The sequence below is a fragment of the Meles meles genome, chromosome 3, assembly GCF_922984935.1.
Source record: "Meles meles chromosome 3, mMelMel3.1 paternal haplotype, whole genome shotgun sequence".
NCBI classification, from domain to species: Eukaryota; Metazoa; Chordata; class Mammalia; order Carnivora; family Mustelidae; genus Meles; species Meles meles.
In genome coordinates, this window is record NC_060068.1 from 142825728 (window position 1) to 142852993 (window position 27266).

The 27266-nt window shown below is 47.3% G+C and overlaps 1 protein-coding gene across 2 annotated transcripts in view; it reads left to right on the forward strand.

The window, feature by feature from the left end:
- Positions 1-17470, forward strand: part of SH3TC2 (SH3 domain and tetratricopeptide repeats 2) — a 51671-nt gene extending 34201 nt beyond the window's left edge. Inside the window, exons 11-17 of one of the 2 annotated variants that reach the window (XM_045998917.1) lie at positions 91-1788; positions 1895-2075; positions 8730-8880; positions 11486-11608; positions 12793-12943; positions 14832-15028; positions 16644-17470. In XM_045998917.1, coding sequence (XP_045854873.1) covers positions 91-1788; positions 1895-2075; positions 8730-8880; positions 11486-11608; positions 12793-12943; positions 14832-15028; positions 16644-16835 — 2693 coding nt within the window. In that variant the 3' untranslated portion in view covers positions 16836-17470. Of the gene's footprint in view, positions 1-90; positions 1789-1894; positions 2076-8729; positions 8881-10221; positions 10331-11485; positions 11609-12792; positions 12944-14831; positions 15029-16643 lie in introns of those variants that run through there. The other variant, XM_045998918.1, reaches the window with a different exon arrangement.
- Positions 17471-27266: the final 9796 nt, after the last annotated feature.

Here is a 27266-nt window from a genome sequence, read left to right on the forward strand (position 1 = left end):
TCCTTCAGAACAGCATCCTGTCCTCTTGCCAGGAGCTGGCCGCCACAGTTGCATGTGCTCATGATGCTCAACTCTGCCTGTCCCTTACAGTGTCCCAGCCGGAAGGCTTCAAGGAGGCCAGGCCTGGCAGAGCCTGGGAGGAGCATCAGGCCATGGGCTCCAGACAGTCCAGCAGCTCTGAGGACTCCAGCCTGGAGGAGGAGCTCCTCTCAGCTGCCTCGGACAGCTATCACTTGCCTGAGCCCGATGACCTCGATGACCCGGAACTGCTCGTGGACCTAGACACTGGTCAGGAAGAGGAGGAGGCAGAGAACTTCGCCCCCATGTTGGCTTTTTTGGATCATGAGGGTTACGCTGAGCACTTCAAGAGCCTCTATGATTTCTCCTTCTCTTTCCTCACGTCTTCCTTCTACAGCTTCTCTGAGGAGGACGAACTTGTGGCCTACCTGGAGGCCTCAAGGAAGTGGGCCAAGCGGGGCCGCAGGACCTGGGCCCACGCCCGGCTCTGCTTCCTCCTCGGCCGGCTGAGTGTCAGGAAGGTCAAACTCTCTCAGGCCCGGGTGTACTTTGAGGAGGCTATGTACATCCTTGATGGGACGTTTGAAGACCTATCCCTGGTGGCCGCTCTGTACACCAATCTGGCTGCCATCTATCTGAGGCAGAGGCTGAGGCATAGAGGCTCAGCTCTGCTGGAAAAAGCAGGGGCCCTGTTGGCCTGCCTGCCTGATCGGGAGTCTAGTACCAAGAACGAGCTCGATGTGGTGGCCTACGTACTACGCCAGGGTATTGTGACAGGCAGCTGTCCGTTGGAGGCCAGGGCCTGCTTCCTGGCCATCCGATTGCTCCTAAGCTTGGGCCGCCATGAGGAGGTCCTGCCCTTCGCCGAGCGCCTGCAGCTCCTCTCCGGACACCCTCCTGACTTGGAGGCTACAGCAACCATCTTGAGTTTTCTGTATGATAAGAAATATCTCCCGCACCTCACAGTGGCCTCTGTCCAGGAGCATGGCACCCAGAGCAGCCAAGGGATGTCCCTTCCAATTTGGCAGGTCTACCTGGTTCTCCAGAACACCACCAAGCTCCTTGGAGTTCCCTCTTCAAGCTGGGGTGAAATTTCTGCCCTGGCCTGCCCAGCACTCAGGCAGGCACTGGCTGCCTGTGAGGGGCAGGCCAGTTGGAGCACCCAGAGGGCCCTGTGTCTCATCCTGTCCAAAGTGTACCTCCAACATAGGTCTCCCGATGGGGCCATCCACTACCTGAGCCAGGCCTTGGTGCTAGGGCAGCTGCTGAGTGAGCAGAAAGCCTTCGAGTCTTCCCTCTGCCTCGCATGGGCGTATCTCTTAGCCAGCCAGGCAAAAAAGGCTTTGGACATCCTCGAGCCACTCCTATACTCCCAGAAGGAGACAGAGAGTATCACCCAAAAGGGGGTGGTCCATAACCTCCTGGGACTTGCCCTTCAAGGTGAAGGCCGGGTGAACAAGGCAGCCAAGAGCTATCTCCGGGCCTTGAACAGAGCTCAGGAAATGGGGAATGTGCGTAACCAGGCAGTGACTTTGGCCAATCTCGGCCACCTGACCCTTAAGTTCTGGGCTCAGCAGCCAGCCAAGGACTATTTCCTGCAGGCCATCCGACTCTATTCTGAACTCCAGACCAGCATGGAGACGGACATGGAATTAGTACAGGTCCTTCTCTGGTTGGCCCAAGTCTTGGTGCATGGACGCCAGCTGGCCAGTAGCCGCCTTTGTTATGAAATGGCATTGCTGTTTGGCTTAAGGCATCGACACCTAAAGAGTGAGTATGTCCTGTGCTACTGGGAGGTTTAGAGAAAAGTGTGAGAGCACAGTTTGCCCTCATCCTATCTCAAGCGATCTCATTCATGTCCCCGCTTTATGTTCAGGTCAGCTTCAGGTCACCAAATCCCTCTGCCATTTCTACAGCTCTGTTTGCCCAAACCCCAAGGCCTGTATCACCTACCACGAGCACTGGCTGACTCTGGCTCAGCAACTCAGGGACCGAGAGATGGAGGGAAGGCTGCTGGAGTCCCTCGGGCAGCTCTATCAGAACCTGAACACGGCCAGGTGAGTTGGGGCTTGGGGACAGGCCTAGACACAGTTCATCTCCCTTCAAGAGAAACAGCATTCTCCTCCTCCGGAAGTAAAGTTCGCAGACTCATGGTGTGTTTATGGCATCATGGAAAAGAGTGTGGCCCCCTGGCCACTGCACAGTGTCCTCTCTTACTGATTAGCTGTGTGCCTCTGAGCAAGCTACTTCGTTTCGCCCTACCTCAGCTTCCTCATCAAAGACAATAATGGTGGCATCTACACTCTAGTATTCACGAGGGGAATAAATGAGTCAACACCCATGGAACACTTGGGACAGGGCCCGATCCATAGAGGGGGCTCAGTGACATTGGCTGGGTTACAGCTGCTTGGGTGTGTCTGTAACCAGCATCATGTGACTCTGGCTGAGGGTCCCTAACTCAGGGAGATGCCAGTTACTCCCCGGGCTGGCCCCCTCAGGAGGCCTTGGTTACCTGAGGACGGTGGGTATTAGAGCAACAGCCCAAAGCAAATCAATGCATGGGCAGGTGGGGACAACTTCATTGTAACAAAGTTTGATTTGGAACCTTCTCTCTAAAGCGAGGCCGGAAATGACAGAACTGAGTTTATTTCCACCGTTTAGTGGAGAGACTTAGGTGAGAAGGCAGCCCTGTGGTAAGTCACAGATTCAACTCCCAAAGAAGTGGTGACTTTTAGCTTGCGTTGGGCAGGATTGCCTAACAGCCCCGTGAACCATCCTTTGTGATGGACTTTTCAGCCCTCTCTTCAAAAGGCTCCTTTGTGCAAAAATATACCAAAACGTAACTGTTCCACTGGGCCCTCTTCTTTTAACCTCTTGATCTTGAAATTATTCCCATGTGAAGTATCCCGCCATGTCCTGCTGCCTTTCTCTTCTCTCATCTCCTCGCTGGCTGGGATCTGCTTACCCCTCGTCCAGTTCTGCTTCCCAACAGGCCTTTAATTGATTCCATTACACTCTGCATGGTTTACGAGATGTCCGCCTTCATTTGGCAACAGATTAGCATCGTGGCATTGTATTCATAATTATGAAGGACATCTAAAACAGAGCCGGGATCATTGCTACCAGAGAGGTGGTTGAGAAGAAGCTAATCGAATGACAAGTGTTGCTTTTCTAGGCAATGTGGCAACCTTGGGCCTCCGGACAACCAGACTGCTAATCAGATAACAAATTCTCTCTCTCTCTGTTCCCCTCACTCTGTCTCCCTCACCCTTTCCCTCTCTTGCAAGAATCAGGTGTCCTCCAAATCTCCGAGTGTCTCTGCCTTCTGTTCGGGGAAGGGAGTTGCAGATCCTTACAGAATGGGAAGGGACAGGATGTGTGGCCTCAGTGTGACACTGCTTTCATTCTAGGACACCTTTTGCATGTCCTTTTATGGGGGAATGGGTTTTTGACCATCCTCATTCCATTGTTCTGGAAGTTGATTCAAATGGAGATCTTTAACCCTAATCTTCTATAAGTCTAATCTCTGAGGTTCTGCTTGTATAATTGGGAGGACATAAACCTCTCCCGCTCCTGCTTTACCCTCAGTGTGAGTGACCAGAAGAAGTAGATGGAGAAGTGCCTCGGGTGTCAGAGGAAACCCTGCAAACACAAGGTCATTATCCCTTTACCAGACGCACGGTCCATCAGAGAGAACGTGCTATGAGGCTACACTTACTTAGCATGTATAAATCATCTCCTCCTACAGGGTGCCTGGCAGACACCGGTAAACAGTATTTGCACACACCTGGAGGGGTTACTGTAATTTCACTGTAAGCTTCCTGGTAGCTGAGGTAGAAAGGGGAAAGCCACAAGAGGTTCTCACCATCTGATTAAAAAAACAAAAACAAAGAAACAAAAAAAAAAACCCCAACAGAAACAAATGTATTTGTTGGAGCAAGTGTTTTTCTGGCCCTGATTTCTAGGAGGTATGTATGAAGCGGGTCTCGATATACAGACAGATTTCTTCAACGAAACTCTCCCAGTGAGATTTCCACCCTCACGAATCTCAAAAGCAGCAAACGCTCCTGGGCGAGGTGGCAGGCATCTGCCAGGGCGGATGTGGAAAGAAGAGGACACTTTCAGCTGAGGGTTGGGGATCTGTCACAGAAGGCTTCATGAAGGTGGTGACATTTGAGGAGGGCCATGAGGGATGAGTAAGATTTTGGAAAGTGGAGGAGGGTAAGAGAACAAGCATTTTGGGTGGAGGGACCAGCAATAGCTGTGGAAAGATGGGGACACATTTGGAAAGCATTCTGTAGGTTGGAGGAAGGAGGGTGTTCAAGTGGATGTGGGTAGTGGAGGAGAGAGAGGCTTCCAGCCCGTGCCCTAGGAGGGGGTGTGGGGGTGGGCTGGGGTGGGGAGCAGTGGGCCTCCAGATCGACACAGCGAGCAGCCATAGTGAAAATGGCGGTCGTAATGGTGACTGATGCGTTCAGTGAGCACACGGCGTTTGTCAAGCAACGTGCACTCTCAGGATAACTGCATGGGGCACAGGGAACTGTAGGAACAGAATGAAATGATGTGGCCCAGCCTTTGGGGTTTTGCCTTGTAACACTTTGCTGTCCCTTTGTCCAGTACCTTTAGAGTCTGGCTCTCTCTGCCTCCAGGGTGACAACTGTAGGAGTTGGTGTTTTTGATCTCTCAAAACACAGTCTTTGGGGATCTTGTTTTTTGTGTTCAGGTGACATAATACAGACTGTACCTTGTTCTAGAGCTGAACCAGGTGGGATCCATGGGAATTCTGAGGCTCTATTGAATCCATGCAACAAGCATTTACTGAACATTTACTATAGCCCAGACACCTGACAGAGAGATATGGTCCCTGAGCTCACAACGCTTACAGACTAGTTCAAGAAATTGACAATATTTATATCCATATTCGCCAAAGGTATCCTATAAATGGCGGTAGGTGCCACGGAGGACGTGCATGTTATCTTTATAAAGAAGACATGCCTGGCATGCAGTAACACCTCACAAAGTGGTAGTTCTTTGCACATGAATATAACCATAGTCCGGAAGTCACTACTCCTGGCTTTTCTTCTCATTCTTACACTCCCTATTCCCTTGGAACAAAAAAAAGGAAATGCCTCACCATTTGGTTTTCAATGTAATGAATGCGACCATTTCTGTAATCCCAGGCAAGGAAAGAACTGCGTTCACTGACGTGTCCTTGTTTGCTCATGAGGCTAGGACGCACTTCACCACTCCACTTCAGTAGGTGAGGAAACTTTGTTCGGGGTCTGAAGTACCTTATGTTCTTCAAAATTTCTAGGTTGTTGGACAGGTAGAAGAATCAGAAACCTTCCCATAAGCTGGTTTTGGAGCCCATGATGGAGCCCTGCTTGAGGGAGTGTGTAGGATTCTGGAGTGAGATTCTCAGGGTTACACTCTGGTTTAAACAGCATTTATTACCCGGTCCTTGTCACTTACCCTTTTTGAGCCTTATTTTTCCCATGCGAAGAATGGATGTAATAATGTTACCGCTCGCCTAGTGTTGCTGTGACGATTACATGCGATAATGCATGCTGAGTGCTCAGTAAATATCAGGGAACAATTACTGTCACGTATTACAAGACAAAACCGCAGAGGGCTCAACGTAAAGCTTTAGAAATGAACAGTGCAACCTTGGAAAAGATAAAAAGTCCCCACTGGGTTTCCTTATTTGTATAATGGGCTAAGGTCCCTTGTGGTTTAGTGTTTCTGAGGTTTACATGGGAGAATGTATACTGAAAATTCATATGTCAACCCCTGGCACAGGGTCAGCCCTTGGCAAGTAGCTGTTCTTACTATGGCAATGGGACAGGACCAACGAATGAGGGCTGGGCCCGGAGGTCAGACGGCTGCTCATTCGGGCGGGGCAGGGATCTGGAAAGCCCCGGTAAGGGAGGAAAAGAGGAAGTCTGGGAATGCAGGTACATTGGAGTCACTTGGCCACAAGTTCATGGCTGAGGGCCAGGTGGGAAGGAAGGAATAGGACCTAGCTATAACACTAGACCAAAACTTAGGGAAAGGAGAAATGGCAAACAGAGGACTCAGGATTGGAGAAGAGGAGAGATACCCTGACAGGGCCTGCGCATAGGTGGCCCAGGAGTACACATTTGGGATGAAGGCTGTCCCCGGGCCCCGTCCCCTTCTCCGCCCCAGCAGGCTCCTTACTTCTTTTGATTTGGGAGCTAAACCACACCTAGAGCCTGTGGCAGGCAGGGCTGAAGGAACTGGGACGTTGAGCCATTCTAGGCCAAGCCAATGGGTGACACGCCATAGCTACTGGCATATGCAGACGAATGGGGTGGCAAAGGCTGGCGATGGCTGGCATGACAAGACCAAGGAGACTGGAAACCACCTCCCATGTCCAGAACTTAATGCGTGTTTTTATTGGACATCATGGATCAGGGGTACCTGCTGGTGGGAGGCAGTGATGTCTAGAAAATCTTGTATGCACAAGGAGTCTTGATGGTGCGTGTGTGAGTAGCTAGGCTTCTGTAAGTCCTGCCTGCCTTTATTGGGGGTTTCTTGGAAATGCTGATCTCTCATTCGCAGTCATAGTGAGCTTGGAGAGAAAAGGGTCTAAGAAGTTCCTCTCTTCCTCTGTAATTGGCTTCTTTGCTATAACCCAAATCTTGCTCCCTGGGGATCTGGAGAAAACAACCATAGCCTAAGGGTCTCCCAGGACAGCAAATGGTAATAAAGAAAAGCAGAGCAGGAAGTAGGAGGATGAGGTCTATGTGTTCTGTCTTCATCAACTGTTCCAGTGAGAGTGGCAAGAGCAGAGCTTAGAAACAGTGCTTGAGGTCTGGGAGGGGTAGGTACGAAGCAGGCAAGAGAAGAACAGGGCTTCAGTGATAAAAGAGGCCCATGTTTGTCCTAGCTCAACCGGGGAGGCCATTGAACAGCCCAGCATCGCCTGCAGCTTTCAGCTCCTGGTGTGGTCTCAGCAGCAAGTCTGATATTCTAACACTTGAGAGAGGGTGGCCTGTGCCCATCCTGGATATCATACTGGGAGCTGGGCAGTGGGGAAAACCTGATTTCTTTCTTCTCAAGACTCGCAAGGGCCAAACACCTGGCACTTTCTCTAGAAGGCCAATAGCTACCTCTTCACCAAGATAAAATCAGGACCACATCAGTCGAAGTTGATGCTTGTTTCCATCAGTGTGCACAAGGGGGCTGGGGCTGAGCTGTCCATCATGAGGTTTGATGAGGACCTCCTAACTGTTCATACACTCGGTTGTTAAGGACCAGTGTTTCTAGAAGGATCTGTATGGTTTGGAGTAGTGGTTCTCAGACTTTAACAATAACAGACAATAACCTCAGTGCATTACAAATCAGATTCAGGGCTTGCATCTATAATTATTTGGACTTAGTGAGTCTGAGATAGCTCTAGGGAGTCTGTGTATGTGTGTTTTTAAAAATATCTTATTTATTTATTTGACAAAGATCACAAGTAGGCAGAGATAGAGAGGGAAGCAAGCTCCCTGCCAAGCAGAGAGCCGGATGCGGGGCTCAATCCCAGAACCCTGGGATCATGACCTGAGCTGAAGGCAGAGGCTTTAACCCACTGAGCCACCCAGGCACCCCAGGGGTTTTTAATAAACTCCCAGATAATGCTGCTGCTGGAGTGCCATGAGTCTCAGAGGAGGGTAGGCACTGTGGGTTGAGGTCTGGGCTGGGACTCAAGAGAAGGGAGTTCTACCCCTGGATTTTCCCCTGAAGTGTTGTGCAACCTTGTGCAAATTACTTCCCACCCTTGGGTCTGTTTCCTCTATAACATAAGGGGTTGGGTTGGATCTTGCAGTCAAGTTGACAAAATTCTCCCAGAGTTTCCTAATTACCATGGTGTGTCAATGCACTGGGGTCACTTTGCCTGTGTTTGTATGTTTAAAGAGCTTCTGGGTGATTCTAATTGCTGCTGGAACAGAGAACTACGAGATGATGTTCGATGTTCCTTCTTGTTCTAGAATTCCGAGTATGTGCCACACTACATTACCTGTGCCTCATTTTGTCATTAATGCCTGTCATGGGGGAAGAGTTTTCTGCATAAGACAATTTTCCAGATAATTAGAGTCCTCCATTAAGCATCAACCTTTTAAAACTTTTGCCCTTCTTTGATTTTTCTTCTTAAACAAAACATCAGCATCTTTTTGAGGATTTAAAGTTACCACCATGGTCATTTGTTCACGCATTTATTCAATAAATATGCATTTGGCATCCCCTATATGTTATAGGTGCTTATGGGAAAATCATAAGTTTTTCCTATAGTGCAGTCGAAAGATGGATGGCCTTACTAATGAAAGTGACGACTTACGTGAGCATTCATCACTGTTACTTGCTCTGTGGAAGGCACTGTTCCTGGCACTCCAGTTTCTCCATCCCATTTAATTCTTCCACCAATCCTCTGAGTCAGGTACAATGATACTCTCATTCTACATATGGGGAAACTAAGGCACAAAAAGGTTTGTTTGTTTGTTTGTTTGTTTTTTTAGTATGTTCTCAAGGTTGCACAGATGTTTGAGGCAGAGCCAGGATTCAAATCAGGGCCCAACCTCTCTGGATGACCAGGGTCAATGTTGCTCCCTCCCAGAGCCTCAGTTTCCTCTCATGCTGAATGACTCCAAGACCTCTTGGAGGGGTCCCTTGATTCACAGCTAATGGGTCTGTATCTGTCCCCCCAGGTCTCTCAGGAAGTCTCTCACCTGCATCAAGGAGAGCCTGCGTATCTTCATCGACCTTGGGGAGAAAGACAAGGCTGCTGAGGCCTGGCTTGGAGCTGGGCGACTCCACTACCTCATGCAGGAGGACGAGCTGGTGGAGTTGTACCTGCAGGTAGGCCTCCCGCAGAGCTCACCTGCCCACCTGGGCCATTGGAGGAGACAGATCTACCCTCCAAGGAGACCAGATGTAGCTAGAGAGTGGTGATATCCATGCTAAGCCCTTGGAGGGTCGACCCTGGGATGTTCCCCGGGCAGAAGATAGAGACCAGGGTGGTCTGATGACCGGCAATCCCTGAGTCCCAGATACTTGTATGAGCTCTCAAAGAATGTGGTAGGAGACTCAGTCATCTGTCACGTCAAGTAGATCTATTTTTGCTGAGCTCAACACACAACTTGACTTTGGGGTTTTGCTGCAATGTGAGGCAAGGTTGATGTGGACAAGGCATTAACATTATCATCCTCTTCCAGTCTTTTTTCTTGTGTTTCTTTAATACCTGAGATACGGTAGAGTGTAGTGATTAAAATTCTGGGCTTTGGAGAGAGACAGGCCTGGAATCCAATCACAGGGCCATCGATTCTGGACTGTGTGACCTTGGGCTTGCTACATCAGCTACTTCTGCTATGTCATGGGGCCTCAGTGTCTTCATGGGCAAACCCAGTCTCTTAGGATAAGGTTTAGGTGCGTCACTTGCATAAATGCCTATGCAAAGCAAGCGTTTACTAAATGCTTGAGACTTAATTCTTAAGATAAAGATCTATTAAGATCTTTATAGATCTTAATAAGATCTATTAATCTTAAGATTAAGATCTATTAAGATAAATTCTTAATAAATGGTATTTTAAAATTATTATTAAAAATCTGTTATTGTTGGGCACCTGGGTGGCTCAGTTGGTTAAGCATCTGCCTTCAGCTCAGGTCATGATCCCAGGACCCTGGGATCGAGTCCCGCATCGGGCTCCCTGCTCCATGGGGAGTCTGCTCCCTCTGACCTTCTCCCTTTTCATGCTCTCTCTCACTGTCTCTCTCTCAAATAAATAAATAAAATGTTTTTTTATTTTATTTTATTTTATTTTATTTATTTATTTGACAGAGAGAGAGGTCACAAGTAGGCAGAGAGGCAGGCAGAGAGAGAGGGAGAAACAGGCTCCCCACCGAGCAGAGAGAGCCCGATGTGGGGCTCGATCCCAGGACCCTGAGATCATGACCTGAGCCGAAGGCAGAGGCTTGAACCACTGAGCCACCCAGGTGCCCCAATAAATAAAATCTTTAAAAAAAAAATCTGTATTGTTAAAAATCCCTTGGATTTTTTTTCTTTTCAATCATCATTTCTGTTATCTTCACAATGCTGACAGTATGATGTTATATATTATTTGTTCCATTGAAAATATGCCAGTTATCTTTTCTTCCTTCCCATTTCTCATTTACTCCCTTATTATTGCCCTTATTATTAAGCTCACACAAACCCACGTCCACAGAGGATTAACTATGACTGTGTGACATTGAGTGCGAGCTCACTGTGCACAGGAGACTTTGCAAGCACGTTATATACCTCCTGTAGTTGAACCCTCATTCCAAATGCAGCAGGAATTTCTACTCAACCTCCCATTTTATGGATGGAGCCTGAGTAACCTACTCAAGGTGATACGGATGGTAAGTGGTGAGACCTGCACACGGTCATTGTGACATAATGCCTTCGCTCTCAGTCTCTACATTTTTCTGCCATGGGATATTAGAGCTGGAAGGGCTTTCAGAGAGCAGATAATTAGGTCTCGCCTTTCCCTCTCCAGGAGGGGAGACTCAGAGGGAGCCATGGGGTCGTGTGTTGCTCGGCGGCAGCACCTCCAGATGGCAGGATCCCATCTCCTTGCCTGTTCCACTGTGTAGCCACGCAGTAACATTTACAGGGGGGTCTTGCCCCATTGACTCCCTGCCCAGGCCTGGTCCCAGGCCCCCACAACCCCAGACTGCTGCCCGCTGTTCTTTAGGGCCATTTTTGACCTCAGGCTCTCTGAGGTCCCGTAGCAGTGCTGCAGATGTTCTGGGGTCCATCCCCCACTTGAACTTCGTCTCCGAATTCTGTTTAGATGCAATATGGAAGTGCCTGAGAGACAGAGAAAGAGCTCTTGGGTGCCAGGAGAAGGGTATGGGGCTGGAAGGCACTAGGATGTCTTTACCACTAACTATTATGTAAACACAGTTTCCTTCGCCTTTCTGAGCCTCAGTTTCTCCATCTGCGAAGTGCAGGTGTCGGATGAGATCACTGTTTTCCAAACTGCAGTCATTTATAGGTGAAGTTCATGGCTTGGCCATGTTCACGTATTTTCTGTATTGTTACTATTTTCTTTGACTCAACTTCAAATCAACTTAGTTTTCTACACTAAGTAACACTATCTGAAATCACAAGTGTGGATGTATTATTCAGCTTTTTCTCTAAAACACATCAAAATAAATACTGAGCTATTAAAACATAAGATGTTTGTCTATGTACTGCTCAAAATCGTCTCTAGGTCTCCTAATACCATCATACCATGATGGGGAAATGCTGGACTAGGGGGTCGCAAAAGCTTCCTACTGATCCTGTGAGTGTGGAGGACAATTCAGCATTTGGAGAATGTGAGCAGAGCGTTAAACCAGGTGGTTAGGATGTCACTCTTGCCCCCCCTGTGCATATTTGGAAGACCTCTCTGCCTTTGACACCTGTCTCTGTCCCATCCAGGCAGCCATCCAGAAGGCCTTGAAGTCTGAGGAGCCCTCTCTGGCTCTCAAACTCTATGAAGAAGCAGGTGATGTGTTCTTCAATGGGACACGCCACAGACACCGTGCGGTGGAGTATTACCGAGTAAGTCCTGGGCTGCGCCATGCACCCAGCTGGGCCCTGGAACAAATGTGGGCAGGGCCACATGGCCTGGGGTCCCTGTCCCCTCTCGTGCTGGGATTCCTTTTTCTTTCCTTCCTCATTCAGTGCCCATGCGCTCTTCCTTTTTCCAATCAATAGGCTCTCAAAGAAGGGGTCGATAAACTCTGTCATTCCTAGATTTGATAAATTGTCCTTTCTGGGAAAACACACCAAAATAATTACACCTCTTGAGTATGCCGTACTTTACCATTTCTGGCATAGTTCTGTGTTTACCAGAACGTTCCTGTGTGTCACTAGTGGCATGGTGGGAGATGACGGTTCCCCAGATGAATACTTTTGTTTTATTATGTTTTTATCAAGTGTGCATTCAAATATGTTTTAAAAATTTAAAGTGTGTAACACCAGTACATCAAACCCATGACTTCACAGGTATTATTGTCAAGTTCGAGGTAGAGTAGTAAAAGAGAGTTGACTTAAAAATAATAGTAATTAAATAATTGTGCATATGTTAAGCAGATATGTCAAATTGTAATTGTTCATCACTGACTGAAGGTTGGAAACCTCATGATCTTATTTGACCCTAAAATTTCATTTATGCATTTATTTGCTTGTTCAGATCTTTATTCAGTCATCAAACATTTGTCAAGCACCCAGTACATGCCAGGCGCTGAGCTAGGGGTGGGGAGAACAAGAAGCATGTCCCTGACTATTGAGCTAGTCATTTTCGTATGCACTTTATAGATGAGAAAATTAAGTCTAGAGAGATGAAGTGACCTGCCTACAATTCTACGTAATAAAAATAATAGAAATGACCATTTGTTGGGCTCTCTGACACCATGGGCATACCCCACAGATAACACTTGGGTGCTAATGGATCATGAGGTTGGGAGGTGACTACATTCCCACGTGGCCTCAAGAAATGTCATCTTCCCTTTCCCCATCTGCATTTTTCTGGTCTTCGGAGGTCTCATGACCTTCAATTCTCCCACTTCTGAAATCTGGGCAGAGCAACCAAGGGCAAGGACCAGGAGAGTGAGCTGTAAAAAGCCATGCATGGAAACACAGCCACCCCCCCAACCCTTACCAGCAGAATGTAAGCCTCCTAGAGTATGGTCTATACCGAGGATTCTTAGCTGGACTAAGCTTCCACGTGCTTCTGTTCTCAGGCTGGGGCCATTCCTTTAGCGAGGAGGATGAAGGCCATGAGAACAGAGCTCCGGGTTTTCAACAAGCTGACAGAGCTGCAGATCAGCCTAGAAGGCTATGAGAAGGCTTTGGAGTTTGCCACCCTGACAGCCAGACTCAGCACAGTCATAGGTAGGTGGGCCTGATGGTCGGCCATATTGAATGAGAGGGCTAACGGACCTCTGACAAAGCAGTAACAGCAGAGGCTCTGGAGTCAGACCATGTGGGTTCGAATCCCAGGTCCAACTTCGATCTCTATTGTAAGCAAGTGTGTCATTTGCAAATGGGGATGGTTCCACTGTTGGGTTTGTTTCTCAGTGCAGGGTAAATGGTATTTTATCCTGTGCACAGGCAGTGCCCCTGTTACCAGAGGCCTCTGCCTTAAATTTTTAAAGGGTTGATGATTAGTCAAAAGCACATTTTCCACGTGGAATTGAAAAGTAAATGAAGATCAAATTCCCGTGAACCCAACTCACTGTGTAGCTGAAAAAGCTTGCAATGACCACAGATGCTGGTAGGAAAAAATGTGTGCCATTAGAATAGAAAAAGGCAAGGGCACCTGGGTGGCTCAGTGGGTTAAAGCCTCTGCCTTCAGCTCAGGTCATGATCCCAGTGTCCTGGGATCAAGCCCCGCATCGGGCTCTCTGCTCAGCAGGGAGCCTGCTTCCTCCTCTCTCTCTCTCTGCCTGCCTCTATGCCTACTTGTGATTTCTGTCTGTCAAATAAATGAATAAAGTCTTAAAAAAAAAGAATAGAAAAAGGCAGAATTAAAAAAAAATTAAAAAAAACAACCCCGTCCTCTTGAATGTTGGTCTTGAGGAAAAGCAGGTTTGATTAGAGAAGGCTTGATTCGATGTAGGGGCAAATGGAGTCTTCTGAGAGGATTCTAGAAGGGACTTCTGGGCATTCTCAAGGGCTTGAGATGTGGATGGCATTGGACTTTATTGTGTCTAATTGCACTTCAGAGCTCTCTGTTTTTCCTACCTTTTTCGTTACTGCAGAAAATCTTATTTGAGTGACAGTCTGCTATCTCAGGAAAGGCGGTGGGAGCCCCAGGCAGCTCCCGCTCTGAACACTCTTTATCCCTCCCTGGACACAAGCTGAAAGGAGGATATATCCACCCTTTTATGCACTTCCCTGTGACTGGATTTTTCCATATCAGAAAATTTTCTCTCCCTTGGATTTTTTTCTTTTATTTTTGGCTTTTGTCTCTTTGAAGCTTAAAAGTGATGTTTTTCAAATTGCATCAAACAGCCACCTTGCAAATATTCCAGAAACACAATGGGAAGCCTTTGTTCTCCCTGAAAGGCCACTGTGTATTACAGGAGTTGGTTATTAAAACAACAGAGCCACCAGAAACCAAAGTAACAAATCATAGACCCATTAGAAACCAAGGTTCTAAACACGAGTTAAAAGTGGCGGGGAGGGGGGCTCGGTTCTCTGTAGTCATCTGAGACCTCAGACTGGTGAAGGAGCCAGAGGGTGATTGCTTCTGGGGGCAGCCCTAGGAAGCTCTCTGAAGGGGGAGACTTTCGTGTGGTGAAGACGTTTGTACTACAGAGTCATTCATTATAAAGAATCCTTAGCTACCCCATCAAGCTGGTCTTGTCACGAGGTCTCATTACAGGGACTTGGGGATAATTATTTCCCAGAATCTTGAGTTACAGAGATTTCTGTAATAAAGAGAAATTTTTTTTCAGGGCATTGTCCTCGAATCTTGAAGAGCACACGTGCTCTGAGCAGTCACTCCCAGAGCCTGGCGTTTTCTTTCACATCCCTTACCACAGGTGTAATTTTGCCTTTGCATGTGATGAAGTGTGAGATTATTTGAGGAACGTCTCTGTCCCAGGACACGATGAAACTCCCACGTGGGCAGGGACCTCTTCTGCTTTGTTCCGTGCATCTCAAGCAAAGTCCCCGATCCCTAGAAGACCTTCAAAAAATAGCAGTGCCTGGGTGAGTGATTGGATGTCGGCAAGGGTCAGCTGCGAGATCTCTCCCTTGGTTTTCCAATTCCTAGGAGATCAGAAGCAGGAGCTGGTGGCTTTTCACCGTCTGGCTACAGTCTACTATTCCCTGTGCATGTACGAGATGGCTGAGGACTGCTACCTGAAGACTCTGTCCCTTTGTCCCCCCTGGCTGCAGAGCCCCAAGGAGGCCCTGTACTATGTGAAGGTGTATTATCGCCTGGGGCGACTCACCTTCTACCAGCTGAAGGTAAGGTCCTGAGAGAGCTGCATTCCCACCTTATTCTTCCCTGGAAGCCTTCAGGGTACAGTCGGGTGGCCCAAGATGGGAAGTCACACCTCATAGGGTGGGGAGTGACTCCTCTGGAGACATGATGGCTCTTTTCACTTAGCCCCATGGGAGACCTCAAAGATGCTCCTGTCCGCTGAGGAGAGAGATCCTAACTCCTCTTTCTCCTTGCCCTGCTATGACTTCTGGAGCCCCTTTATCTGTCAGGGACCCTGGGGACCTTGCCCCGTGCCTGGGAGTTCCTAAGGGGCCTACAGAAATACGTGAGACATGAAAAAAAGGAACTATAACCTCCAACATTAAGATCAAATTAATACTTAACAGTGCGTCTTCAAAATATAAAGGGTAACTGGTCAGTCATGGTGTACTTCTTATAAAGTTAAGTGAAACTCTAGGAGAAATCTGGGTACACGCTACCACGTTTGAGATCGTGAGGCGGGGTCTACGAATGCAGGCGTGCCTCTGTCCTAACTAGGCCTCAGCCCTGACCCTCCTGTTTGTTCAGCGAGAGTTGAATTTAGAACTTATTTTCCCAGCCACTTCTAGAACTGTGTTGGTGGTCTGGAAGTCTCTGTTACCATCCTGGCCCTCAAACTTTGTCTCTGGCATTGGTTTCCCCTTACCAGAGGTCCCTGTCTGCACCAGTTATGGCCCTTAATCTCTTAATATCCTTCTGAGTCACGCCTGTGTTTGGCCCCCAGGGGAACCTCAGGGCAACTCTGTTGTCCTTTTCTTATTTGCCAGACGTTGTTTCTGGCCTGAATTAATTATTGACTTGTGAGGGTTAATGGGAACCAGACATCCCTTTTTGGTTCTCACCCAAAGAAGCATCTGTTCCTCATTCCTATCATGTGGGGAGGAACCACGGGGTAGTGAAGGACTCGCAGCCATCTTGCTTCTGTCCCATAGCTCCCGGGAAATGGTTCAGGGACAAAGTGCGTCTGCTCAGGTTCGCCCAACCAGGGGATCTAGGGATTGCCAGGCGGAAGAATGCAACTCAAATGAGCTTAAACAAAAATGGCAATGTATTGGCTCAAGTGACTGGCAAGTCTGAGTACAAATTCAGGAGTTTTAGGGAGTTCTGGATCCTGGTATTCAAACGTCATCATGGATTTCCTCACCTTTTCCTGTTTCTCTTTCCTCTGTATGTTTCTACTTCTCTGTTTCCTGGGGGTCCTTTGGGTCCAGCTATTAGCCTGTGGCTAAAAGGGGGAGGGACCATTAGCTCTGTGAGGTTACACTGAGAGGTCCCAGGGAGTGACTGGGCTAGGTCCGCCTGGGTCATTTAGGGATCCCTGAGGTCCCGGGCCCAGGACGATGCTGCTTCATGATTGACTGAGCCTGGGTAAGGTGCCACCCCTGTGGCCATGGCAGAGGGCCACTGCAGGGAGCATTGTCACCTGTCCAGTCCACAGTAGAGTGAGGCAGGAGCTCCCCCAGGAACCAGGGGGAGGGGGTTGGAAAGTGTGTGGGGCGGACCAAAGCTTGAGTTCGAGTCCCCAGCACCGCCTCTTGGCCTCTCCCGGAGATGTTTGCTGACCGCTGTCTCTTCTCTGCCCCCTTGCCATGGGGTTAGGATGCCCACGATGCCACTGAGTACTTCCAGCTGGCCCTGGCAGCAGCAGTGCTGCTGGGTGACGAGGAGCTGCAGGACGGCATCAGGAGCAGGCTGGACCACATCTGCCAGAGCCCCCTGTGGCACAGCAGCCCCTCTGGGCGCTCCTCAGAGAGGGCACGGTGGCTGAGCGGCGGGGGGCTGGCCTTCTGAGGACCGCTGGTCCAGTTCTGACCGGGGGGCTGTGGCCGGAGCTGCCTCCCTGCCCGGGGTCCTCCACCGTGACCTGGAGCGTCCTTCCAGGGGACAAGCAGAGCTCAGAGGGACAGGGGCTCCTTCCAGGAGGGTCACAAAAGGAGTAGATGAATAGAGTGGGGATTGGAAGTCCTAGCTTTGTGTCTAGAGTGTTTCCAGTGGACTCTAGTCCTCAGGTACAGCCGCTGAAACGTACTTTGTCAACACGCAGTTCTCCTAGAGAAACGGAGAAAGCTTGCCCCTACGGGGAACCTCTCTCCTGCCCACAGTGGAGAAATCAGGCACTGCCCTGGAGAGCCTGGAAGCCAGACTTTGTTCCCCTCACTGACTTCTCTCAGGGAAAGCCCCCTCCCCTTGCCCCAGAGAAACTGGTCTTTCTTCAGCCACAGGAGGTGCTCCTCCTCCTGCTCCTGGGGCTGGTGGCTGGGAACTCACCATGCTCTCAGCTCAAAAGACGGCCTTAGAATAGCCAGGTGGGTGCAAAGGTCCCGGGGCGTCTCATACAGATTCACCTCTCCGTCCTGCCTGAGGCTCTGCTCCTCCATAACCTTCTGGAAACTCCAGGAGGCTCCCCAAGGGCCAAGGCTGAAACATCGAACACTAAGAAAATTACCACATTACATGTGTATAATAGTGTATATTATTAAATATTGCTCATCTACATTTATGTATATTTGTGTCCTTTCTAACGGGTAGAGGTGAGGAGGGAGAGGCCTGAAGGTTGGGTTAAGTACCAAGGTGCCATAAGGATTTCAGGACTGCTCCTCAAAAAATCATCTCTATTAGTTTTCTGTCACTGCATAACACGTGTGGTGGCTTGAAACACCCTTTATCTCACAGTTTCTGTTGGAAGGCAGGAACCCAAGCGTGGCTTTGCTGGTCTTCTGGCTCAGGGCGGCTCACAAGGCTACAGTCAAGGCTTGTCAGCTGCGGTCTTCTCAAGCTTAGCTAGCGGAAGTCTCTGCTTCTAAACTCACACCCACGGCTATTGGCAGGAGTCAGTTCCTTGCTTGCTGTTGGCCGGAGGCTGCCCCCGATCCCCACCATGTGGGCCTCTCCACAGGGCAGCTCACAACATGGCTGCCAGCTTCGTCAGAGAGCAAGTGAGTGAGAGAGAGCCCAGTGTGAGGACAGAGTCTTGGCAGAATCTCATCTCAGAAGTGACACCCCATTAGTTTTGCCTATTCTGTTCATTATAAGGGAGTCGCTAGGTCCAGCTCACAGGAGGAGGGAGAGGTATATACCAAGGGTGTAAACACTAGGAGGCAGGGAATCATTGGGAGCCTTTTCAGAAGCTGCCTCCCTCCGTATCTGAGTGTTTTGAGAACCGAATCAGGAATTCCCTAAGGCAGTGAGCTCCAACGACTGTCCGCTGACTAGACCAGCCACAATAGCCTCACCTGTGTGGTTGTTTGAAATGCAGATTCTGGGGCCCACCTAGGACCTCTGAATCAGAATCTCTGGAGCCCTAGCTTTTGCCTTGCTTTCTAGATGATTCTAATGCACATGAAAGCATTAGAAACACTGCTTTGGAGCCATGGCTCTCAGATAATGTGCAAAAGAATTGCCCACAGAACTTGCTGGAAATGAACTTTTTGGTTTTTACTCCAGGAATTCTGATTCGGTAGGTCTGAGAGATGCCCCAGGTACACGTGTTTTAAAATGAGCAACTCATATGATCCTGATGCAGGGGGTTCACCCTTGTTCTGCAATGTGGGAACATCCAAGATGATCTAGCCATAGGGCTGGCCACCGACGTCCAGCAGCTTAGATTTTATTGTTGGACTCTCTGCCCTTAATTTCTAGCTTCTTGGGCCCACCAGATGGTTGGTAGGGCAGTGAGTTGGGATTGGGGTGAGGAGTTGAGTCCACATGGCATCTTCTAGTCATTAAGGTCATCTATGCATCAGTATATCTTATTTTCCTTTGGATCTCGGTGGTTGTCAAACGCTCTCTGTTCTAGAATAGTCTTCTCCAGGAAGGAAATGAAGTGACCTAATCCACTACCATGTAAAATAGATGTGATTTTGTTCCCACCACAAACCGTAAAATCCCTGAGCGGGGAGAGATGTTGTGGATGGGTCTAACCTCCCACACAGCGTCCTTCCCACAACATTCCTGGGAGACAGACAGGGGCACATGCGTTCCAGAGCAGTTACACATCTTATTTTGAAGAGAGCTTGTTTGGCCCTGCAACCCATGCCATGAACCGTTCCCCATTTGCCTCAGGTTACAGTCCCTCTCCCTTTGCCCCCTGACCTATTCCTCTCCTCTGGCCGGATGCCAGTTTCAGCTCCTCTGCAAGTGTGCTTCCCACAACCCACCAGTCTTCAGAATGGGCTGTGGGGAGCGTACGGTGTGAGGTTACTGTACTTAATGTGATTTCGTGTTGTAGTCCAACGTTGCAATAAGATATTTCTTCTCTCCAGCAGTCGCATCTTTCCTCTGGCTCACATTCAGCTTACGATCAGTTGAAACCTCTTTCTACATGAGCTTCTGTTCTCTAGATCTTTCTCAATTGCTGCAAATCTGTATATGTAATATATAGATATTATGGGAAGGGCATTAATACACCATTTTATATTTCATTGGGAATTTTGACTAAAATTTTCTGGTTCTACACACTTTGGTTCATCTGTAAACCTGGTACATTTGCCTCTACGCAGGTCAGTTATAAAAATGTTCAACATAGGGGACCCTGGGTGGTTCAGTGGGTTAAAGCCTCTGCCTTCGGCTCAAGTCATGATCCCGGGATCCTGGGATGGAGCCCCAGGTCTGGCTCTCTGCTCAGCGGGAAGCCTGCTTCCCTCCCTCTCTCTGTCCTCTGCCTGCCTCTCTGCCTACTTGTGATCTCTCTCTGTCAAATAAATAAATAAAATCTTTTAAAAAAACGTTCAACATAATTCCAAAGACGAAGGTAGGATTAATTATTAAATGAGAAAAACATTGCACGGTATCATTGCCATTACTACATCCTCTATGAAATCACTCTGCTAACATAGTCTTTAAAAGTGTTTAAGAATCCCATTTAAAAAATATGAAATCATGTTGATGCTCCCCCCGCCCCCAATCCACAGAGCGTGGAGTGGTAATTGGATCTGGTCCGTATTTAAGCAGGTTCTCTTTTACATATATAGTAGAGAAGGGGAATGAATTGATTACACTCTTTATCCTAATCCTCCCCTAAAAGTTGGGAGAGCCACCCGGCTCCTGGCTGCCTGTACCTAACCTGAATAAAGATAAAGAAGGGAATCGCACCATTGTGGAAAAACCCGCAATGTATTTTCTCAGCTTTCAGGTGCGTTGTTTTCTACCCAACAGTGTCACCACTCTGAAATCTGATATTGCTTGGATCCTTTTCTTATTTGCTTCTTGGTTATTTTAAGATGTCTTCAAATTGTTTCTCTGTGTACATGTGCGCGTGTGTGTTTGTGTGTATGTGTGTGTTTGCTTGTGCTTTGTAAGTATTATGTAACTCTTCTGACAGAAGTTTACCTGGGCAGGGAGTGTGTAGGGGTGGAAAGTGTCAGAATTAGGGGGAAAACAGGTCACCAGGCAGAGCTGTATATTGGTCTTGAATTTGATACTAAATTGCACTGTGACCTTGGGTAAGTCCCTGAGACTCTATACCTGTCATATCTCTGATATGTGATATAAAAAGGATAGTCACCTCCGGGTTCCTTCTCAGCAATGACAATTGTTTCCATATCATATGAGAGCAGGAAATGAGATTTGTATCTGGGAGATGAAATCATATGTATATTTTATGACCCTATTTTATTCTCTTCTTTTGTAGGTGAGTAAACTGAGAAATAAAAAAGTAATTTTGGGGGGCGCCTGGGTGGCTCAGAGGGTTAAAGCCTCTGCCTTTGGCTCAGGTCATGATCCCAGGGTCCTGGGATCGAGCCCCACATCGGGCTCTCTGCTTCACAGGGAGCCTGCTTCCTCCTCTCTCTCTGCCTGCCTCTCTGCCTAGTTGTGATTTCTCTTTGTCAAATAAAAAAATATTAAAAAAAAAGTATTTTTTTTCCCTGTTACAGAGAATGTTAGTGGCAAAGACAGTAGTACCCTGGATCTCATGGCCCAAGGACCTCGCGGCACTAACAGTGCTTCTCTTGCTCAGGGCGACTTTGCTCAGGGCGACCTTCCTGCAGGGATGCACCTGCGTACGTGTGTGTGCATGTGTGCGCATGCGTGCATGTGTGTGTGTGCATGCATCTGTGTGCGTGTGTGTATGCATGTGTGTGTGCGCATTTGTGTAGGCACTTGGGAAGTTTTCATTATATGTGCCATCTGAGCAACCATTTCTCAAACTTCTTCTAAATTGATTTGTTTTCTTTACTCATATAAATTAATTTTATAAAGGATGACTGATCTGTGTAGAAGGAAAACACAAGTTGTGCTTTCCAGAAATAGAATTTCATAAATGAAAACAAATACAGTGAAAACAAAACAATGCACAACATTCAAGCTAGGTCCTGTTGCCCACGGCAAGTGCCTGGCCTCTGCTTGATCTGGCATTATTATTTGACAATAAAGAGATGAACAAGTGGCAGGGAACATTGCAAACGACTAACACGGTTGTCTTGGAGCAATCAAAGAAATGCAGGCAGCAGCGCAAAGGGCTAAAGTCCTCACAATGACAGTCAGTGCTATTCAGTGCCACGCCTGACACCTACTTCCCACTTCACAAAAGTGGGGGTTGTGTTGAGAGATGGAAGGGGAAAATATGAATGTGATCCAGGATGGGAAGTTCTGTGGTGGGAGCAAATTACAGGGTGTTATGGGAACTCAGGGGAAGGCACCTCACCCAGCATGGGACCCAGGGCATCAGGGAGAACTTCCTGGAGGAAGTAACAACTGAACTGAGTCAGAGAGAGAGATAGACAGAGATCTACTTAATTCCAATTGCAGATTGTGGGGTATGGAGTTGACAGGCATGTGTCAAGCAAAATTACAGAAGGTGGAGGGGAACTTCTGTTTTCTGAAAACAGCATTGAGTTTAGTAAAGCTGGAGCAGAGTTAGGGAGGTAGGGAAGCAGAAGTGGGAGAAGCTTCTAGAAGGGGAGCCGAGAGTGAGTGGGAACCATGGAAAAGTTATAAGCAGGAGAGCAAGATATGGTCAGATTCGTGCATTAGAAAGATGATTCTGGAAGCTGTACGGAATGGCTGACAGGGCCGTGGGAATGTAAGGACCTATTTAGCCAGAACTACTCTATCTCGGTTAAATAGCCATTTTGTTGTTTGTGCAGTAAACTTAAATTGTCCGCCCCCCCACCTCCCCCAGAGAAACTTACTTAGAAACAAGTCCGAGAAACCAGTAAAATGTAGTCAGCTAGTTCCTGATAACAGAGCCCAGAATACAAGGACGAGTCAGGCCAGATAGAGACATCTAATCAGTACGAAGTACTGATTGTAACAGTGAGAAGGTCTTGGCCAAACCAAAATGACTCCATCTTGGGAAGGACAGCGATCTTATTATTCACACTGAATATGTTAGCTGACTAAAGCCTTCCCAGAAAATACTGTTTGTAACAGTTCCTAGTATGGAGTAATCTTGAATAACACGTCACCAGACCGGATGAAATGAGCCAATCAGCAAGAGACACACAAAACTGGTGGGTTGAGATACCAAGATATGGGTTGCAGTTTTACCCAATAAAAGGTAGCTTGTAAAATTGGGAGGGGTCGCTCTCTTCGGAGGCGGCCCTGACCAATCAGTCAGTCAGTCAGTCAGTCAATCATGAGTCTGTAAGCTGGGGGTGGTCGCTCTCTTCTGGGACAGCCCTGGCCGGTCAGTCTGACTTCTAATACTTGGCATAAAATAAAGATTTACATAACTTTCACTCTGTCTCAGTCTCATCCCTTTGATAAGGGACCCTAATAGGCAAGGCAGCTGGTAAGCCCACTAGGACCTGGCTATGACAATACCACCTTCCAGTCTTTACATGGATTTCATCAGTTTCCCCACAAAAGTCCTTTTTTGTGATCCAGAATCCCAGAGTACCATGCTGCATTTCACTGTCATATACCCCTAGTCACCTCTGGTCTGTGTTAGTTTCTCAGTCTTTCCTCGTTCTTCCTGACTTGGTTGGCCCTTGTGACCTCCTTCCTGTTTGATAACTGCTCCCATTGAGATGTGTGGACAAGGGGAGGAGAGGAAGGAGAAATCCCAGGGAGTGGGCCTGGCCCTCAGTCACGCAGGCAGCAGGGCCCGAAGACGGCGAGGGAGGAAGGCAGATTGAGTCAGAAGAATCTGGCTCTTACTAGCAGTGAGACCTTCAGCAGGTTAATTAAGTTCTCTGAACCCAGCATCGCCAGAATGAGATGAGATGACATAGAAAAGTCCCGAACACACTGTGGCTGGCACCTGGTACAACACAGGATGACAGGACATTTTGTTGACCTTCTTCATCTCGTAGACAAGGAAATGGCTGAAGCACATCTCTCTTTGGGGGCAGGCCTTTACCCAAGGAAGAAACAAGTTTGATTCAAGATGCAAAACAAACGAGGCTGTTTTTAAGGGGGTTAATACAAATGGTTTACATTACAAAAAATGCCTGACTCCATCCATCAGTTTTATTTTAAAGCCAAGATTTAAACTTTCTTATTTGCCGCTTTGTAATCCAATCATGTGTTTCTTGATGTACGCCTTGAAGTCTCCCCAGAGGAAGCAGAGACAGCTGGCCGCTCAGGGGCTGGGGAGGCTCCGTGCTGCCCAGGGAGAACACGGGCGGGGGAGACTCAGTCATCCGGCTGCTTGGCTTGTGGAAGGTGGGTGGGAGGGAAGAACACAGCACTTTCCAGATTATTTTAGAGGTGAGAACTCCAGCTCCCACTTCTGCGGGTGCCTTTGACTCAGTGCTCAGGGCATCAGGATAGCTCCCGGGAAGAGTTCCCTCTGGGTGAGCCCTGGGAGAGGAGACAGGGAGGGTGACCAGGTCACAAAGGGCAAAGAGAAGCAAGACTTCTTTTTGTGAGAAATCAAGAGTTCCAGTAGGGGGCAGTAATGTCTTCTTAAATAGTACAACATTACCAAAGAATGTATATAATAGTCCTGGATCAGCCTCCAGCAGTGGCTTTCAGACATTTCCCCCGCCACCGTGACACACAGTGAGAAATGCATTTTACTTTGTATCTCAGTATGCATGTGCACAAACATACGTATAATACATGTTTTGACAGAACATCGTTTAGTTCTTATAACAGGTGCACTGACCTACTCTAACCACTTTAAAACTCTTTTTTTTTTAAGATTTTATTTATTTATTTGACAGACAGAGATCACAAGTAGGCAAGAGAAGCAGGCAGAGAGAGAGCGGGAAGCATGTTCCCCGATATGGGGCTCGATCCCAGGACCCTTGAGATCGTGACCTGATCCGAAGGCAGAGGCTTTAACACACTGAGCCACCCAGGTGCCCCCAAACTCTTCTTTTCTAACTGAAAAATATTCAGCTTATGACCTGCTAAATTGGTTTCTCACAGACTCACTAACTTGCAGTTTGAGAAGTGCTGGCCTGGGGGGATGTCGCAGAGCACAGGAGAGTGCTGGCCTTTGCTCTTCCTTACGTATCATTTGATGGACAACTTTATTGAGACCCGGGAATATCAAAATAAAAAGAGGGGTTGATATTTTTGAATAAATATTATTCAGGAGGACCTATTTTCTCATGTAATCTGACAACATTTGGAGGAAGATAGAATTGCTTTTCATCTCCATTGAGATTGAAAGAACAGAAGTGGCTTAGTCTATAGCTAGTAAGTGGTGGAGGTGGGATTTGAACTCATGTCTCCCTGATACTGAAACAAGAGCATTAACTGATTACACTGTATTATGGGTCCATATCAGGTGACATGTGTCTGGGACAGACACCACCACTAATGAGATCACCCATAGGAGCAGGATGAAGAGTTGTTTCATCAGCCTGGAATATGGGGCTGAAATCAACACAGTGAGTCTGATAGGTCAGAAAATTAATTGCTCCAGAACAGGACTGGAGAGAACTGATTTTCTAGAAGGTCTTAAGAAAAATATGGAGGTTATCATTGACCAGTCAAGTAGCAGCTTAGAAGAGAGGATAAACCGCTTTTCCCAAAAGGAAAATGAAAAGAGGAACACAAAGTTTACAATGGCATAGTGGTGATCGGTCAAAACAAATTACAAATTAGATTTTGGAGATTGCAGGTGAGGCGTGGGGTAAGTGAAAGGAATTTGCAGGATAGCTCAGAGCCAGCAGTGGAAGCATGTGGACACCTGAGCAAGGGAGGCTGCCGGGTGGAACCTTGAGGGCCTCACTCATCATGGTACCAGCAGCTCGAATGGCAGAAATGAGATATAGACATTTAAAAAAAAATTTTATTTAAATTCAATTTAGTTAACATATAGTATATTACTAGTTTCAGGGATAGGATTTAGTGATTCGTCAGTTGCATACAACACCCAGTGCTCATGACATCACGTGCCTTCCTTAATGCCCATCACCCAATTACCCCATTTCCCCACCCATCTCCTCTCCAGCAACCCTCAATTTGTTTCCTTTAGTTAAGAGACTCTTACGGTCTGTCTCCCTCTCTGTTTTTATCTTATTTTATTTTTCCTTCCTTTCTCCTATGTTCATCTGTTTTGTTTCCTAAATTCCACAGATTGAGTGAAACCATATGGCATTTCTCTTTCTCTGACTTATTTCGCTTAGCATAATACCCTCCAGTTCCATCAAGAATTGCCTACTGTTGATATAATGAAGGAGCTCTTGGGAATACCATCAACTTCCAGACCCATCTCGTGAAACAAACACGCTGGGGAAAGTCATGCTTGCGTGGAGATGCTTTAATTCTTATGGATAGAGAGTGCTAGAAACAGTTTCTCACGGACTGGAAGTATTCAGAAATGTTTATCTATGCTCTTAAACTTCTATTTTATTTGGGATTATGAAATTTCACCGATTACAAATTATTGATCTATGGAAAGAATTTTTAAAAATAGGTGATCTCTTCTGCCTTCCATTCTAACCTTTCAGATCTTGAGTATCATATTAATAAACACAATGCAGGTGACTCTCAACTACTTTACCGTTCCCGCCTGGGCCAACTATTGTGTGCGAAGGTGAAATGTTTGTTTTGGAACTTTCTTGTAAATTGTAAACTTTTGCTGTTTGTTCATCTGGAGATAGATTGGACATTTGCTTCGTAGAGATGCTCACAGGAACGCCTCTGACTTCTCTGCCCATCATACCAGACGGCAGTGACACCTGCTACATCTGCTTTCCTCCCTGGGGACCTGCTGTGGGACAGGCTAAGTAACAGCTGCATGGTAATCCTGGGGACCAAACAGCCACTTACTCATGAAACAAACAAAATGGACTTTTGTCTGTCCTAGAACACGTAGCTTGGGGACTCTGGTGGGTGGAGGGAAAGAGAGCCAAACAGACTGATGACCTGGAGGATTTGCACTTTGGATTGTTTTAAAGTCCTAAGGGATTATATAGACTGAAATCCTGATACTCTTTCAAGTTATGTGGCATTCCTTACTCTTCTTTCCAGTTAGGGAAAGTCTGTCTCTTTCTTTCTTCTAGTATTCTTAGATTAAGTTCTCTCTTTTGCAAGCATTCAAGGATCCCTGTGCTTTTCCTTCAGAGAACTTATCTCAGTTTATCATTACAGTGTCTGTGTGGCTTTAAAAAAATAATCACACCTTGTTGGATGCTCCATGAGAGCCGGGACCTGGTCTGGGTCATTCAGCTCTGTGGTTTCAGAGTTGTGCCCAGTGTTGACACATTGTAACATCTCAGTAAAGGCTTGGTGAATGGTAGAAAAATGAATGAATGGGAATTTGGATTCATATTGTGACACTTCTTATCACTTACGAGAGGGAGAGATTATTAAAACAATAATCCACCTACTCATTGCTCATGAGTGACTCAGGACTTGGGTGATAGGGCTGCTTACATTCAGAGCAGATGCTTAGTTGGTGTTTATTGAGAATAGTCAGCATAATTGTCATTTGTTTAGGATGAGTTGCAAAATATGTGCTGGTGTCTTCCTAATTCTGAAGGAGGTAGCAGTTATGACCGGGGATAGTCTTGATCTGTTACGGAGCACCTGTCCTGTGGTGGGCCTTGTGCCATTCACCTACAGTATAGGACCTCTTCCCCCAAATGGCTTCACAGAGAAGGTGTTGTTGTCTCCAATTTCCAGGTGAAAGAATCAAGGCTCAAAGTCATTAAGATACTCGCAGACATTTTCTGACTTGAACATCAGTGCTTTTATTTTTTTTTATTTTTATTTTTTTAAGATTTTATTTATTTATTTGACAGAGAGAGAGAGAGAGAGAGATCACAAGTAGGCAGAGAGGCAGGCAGAAAGAGAGGGGGAAGCAGGCTCCCCGCTGAG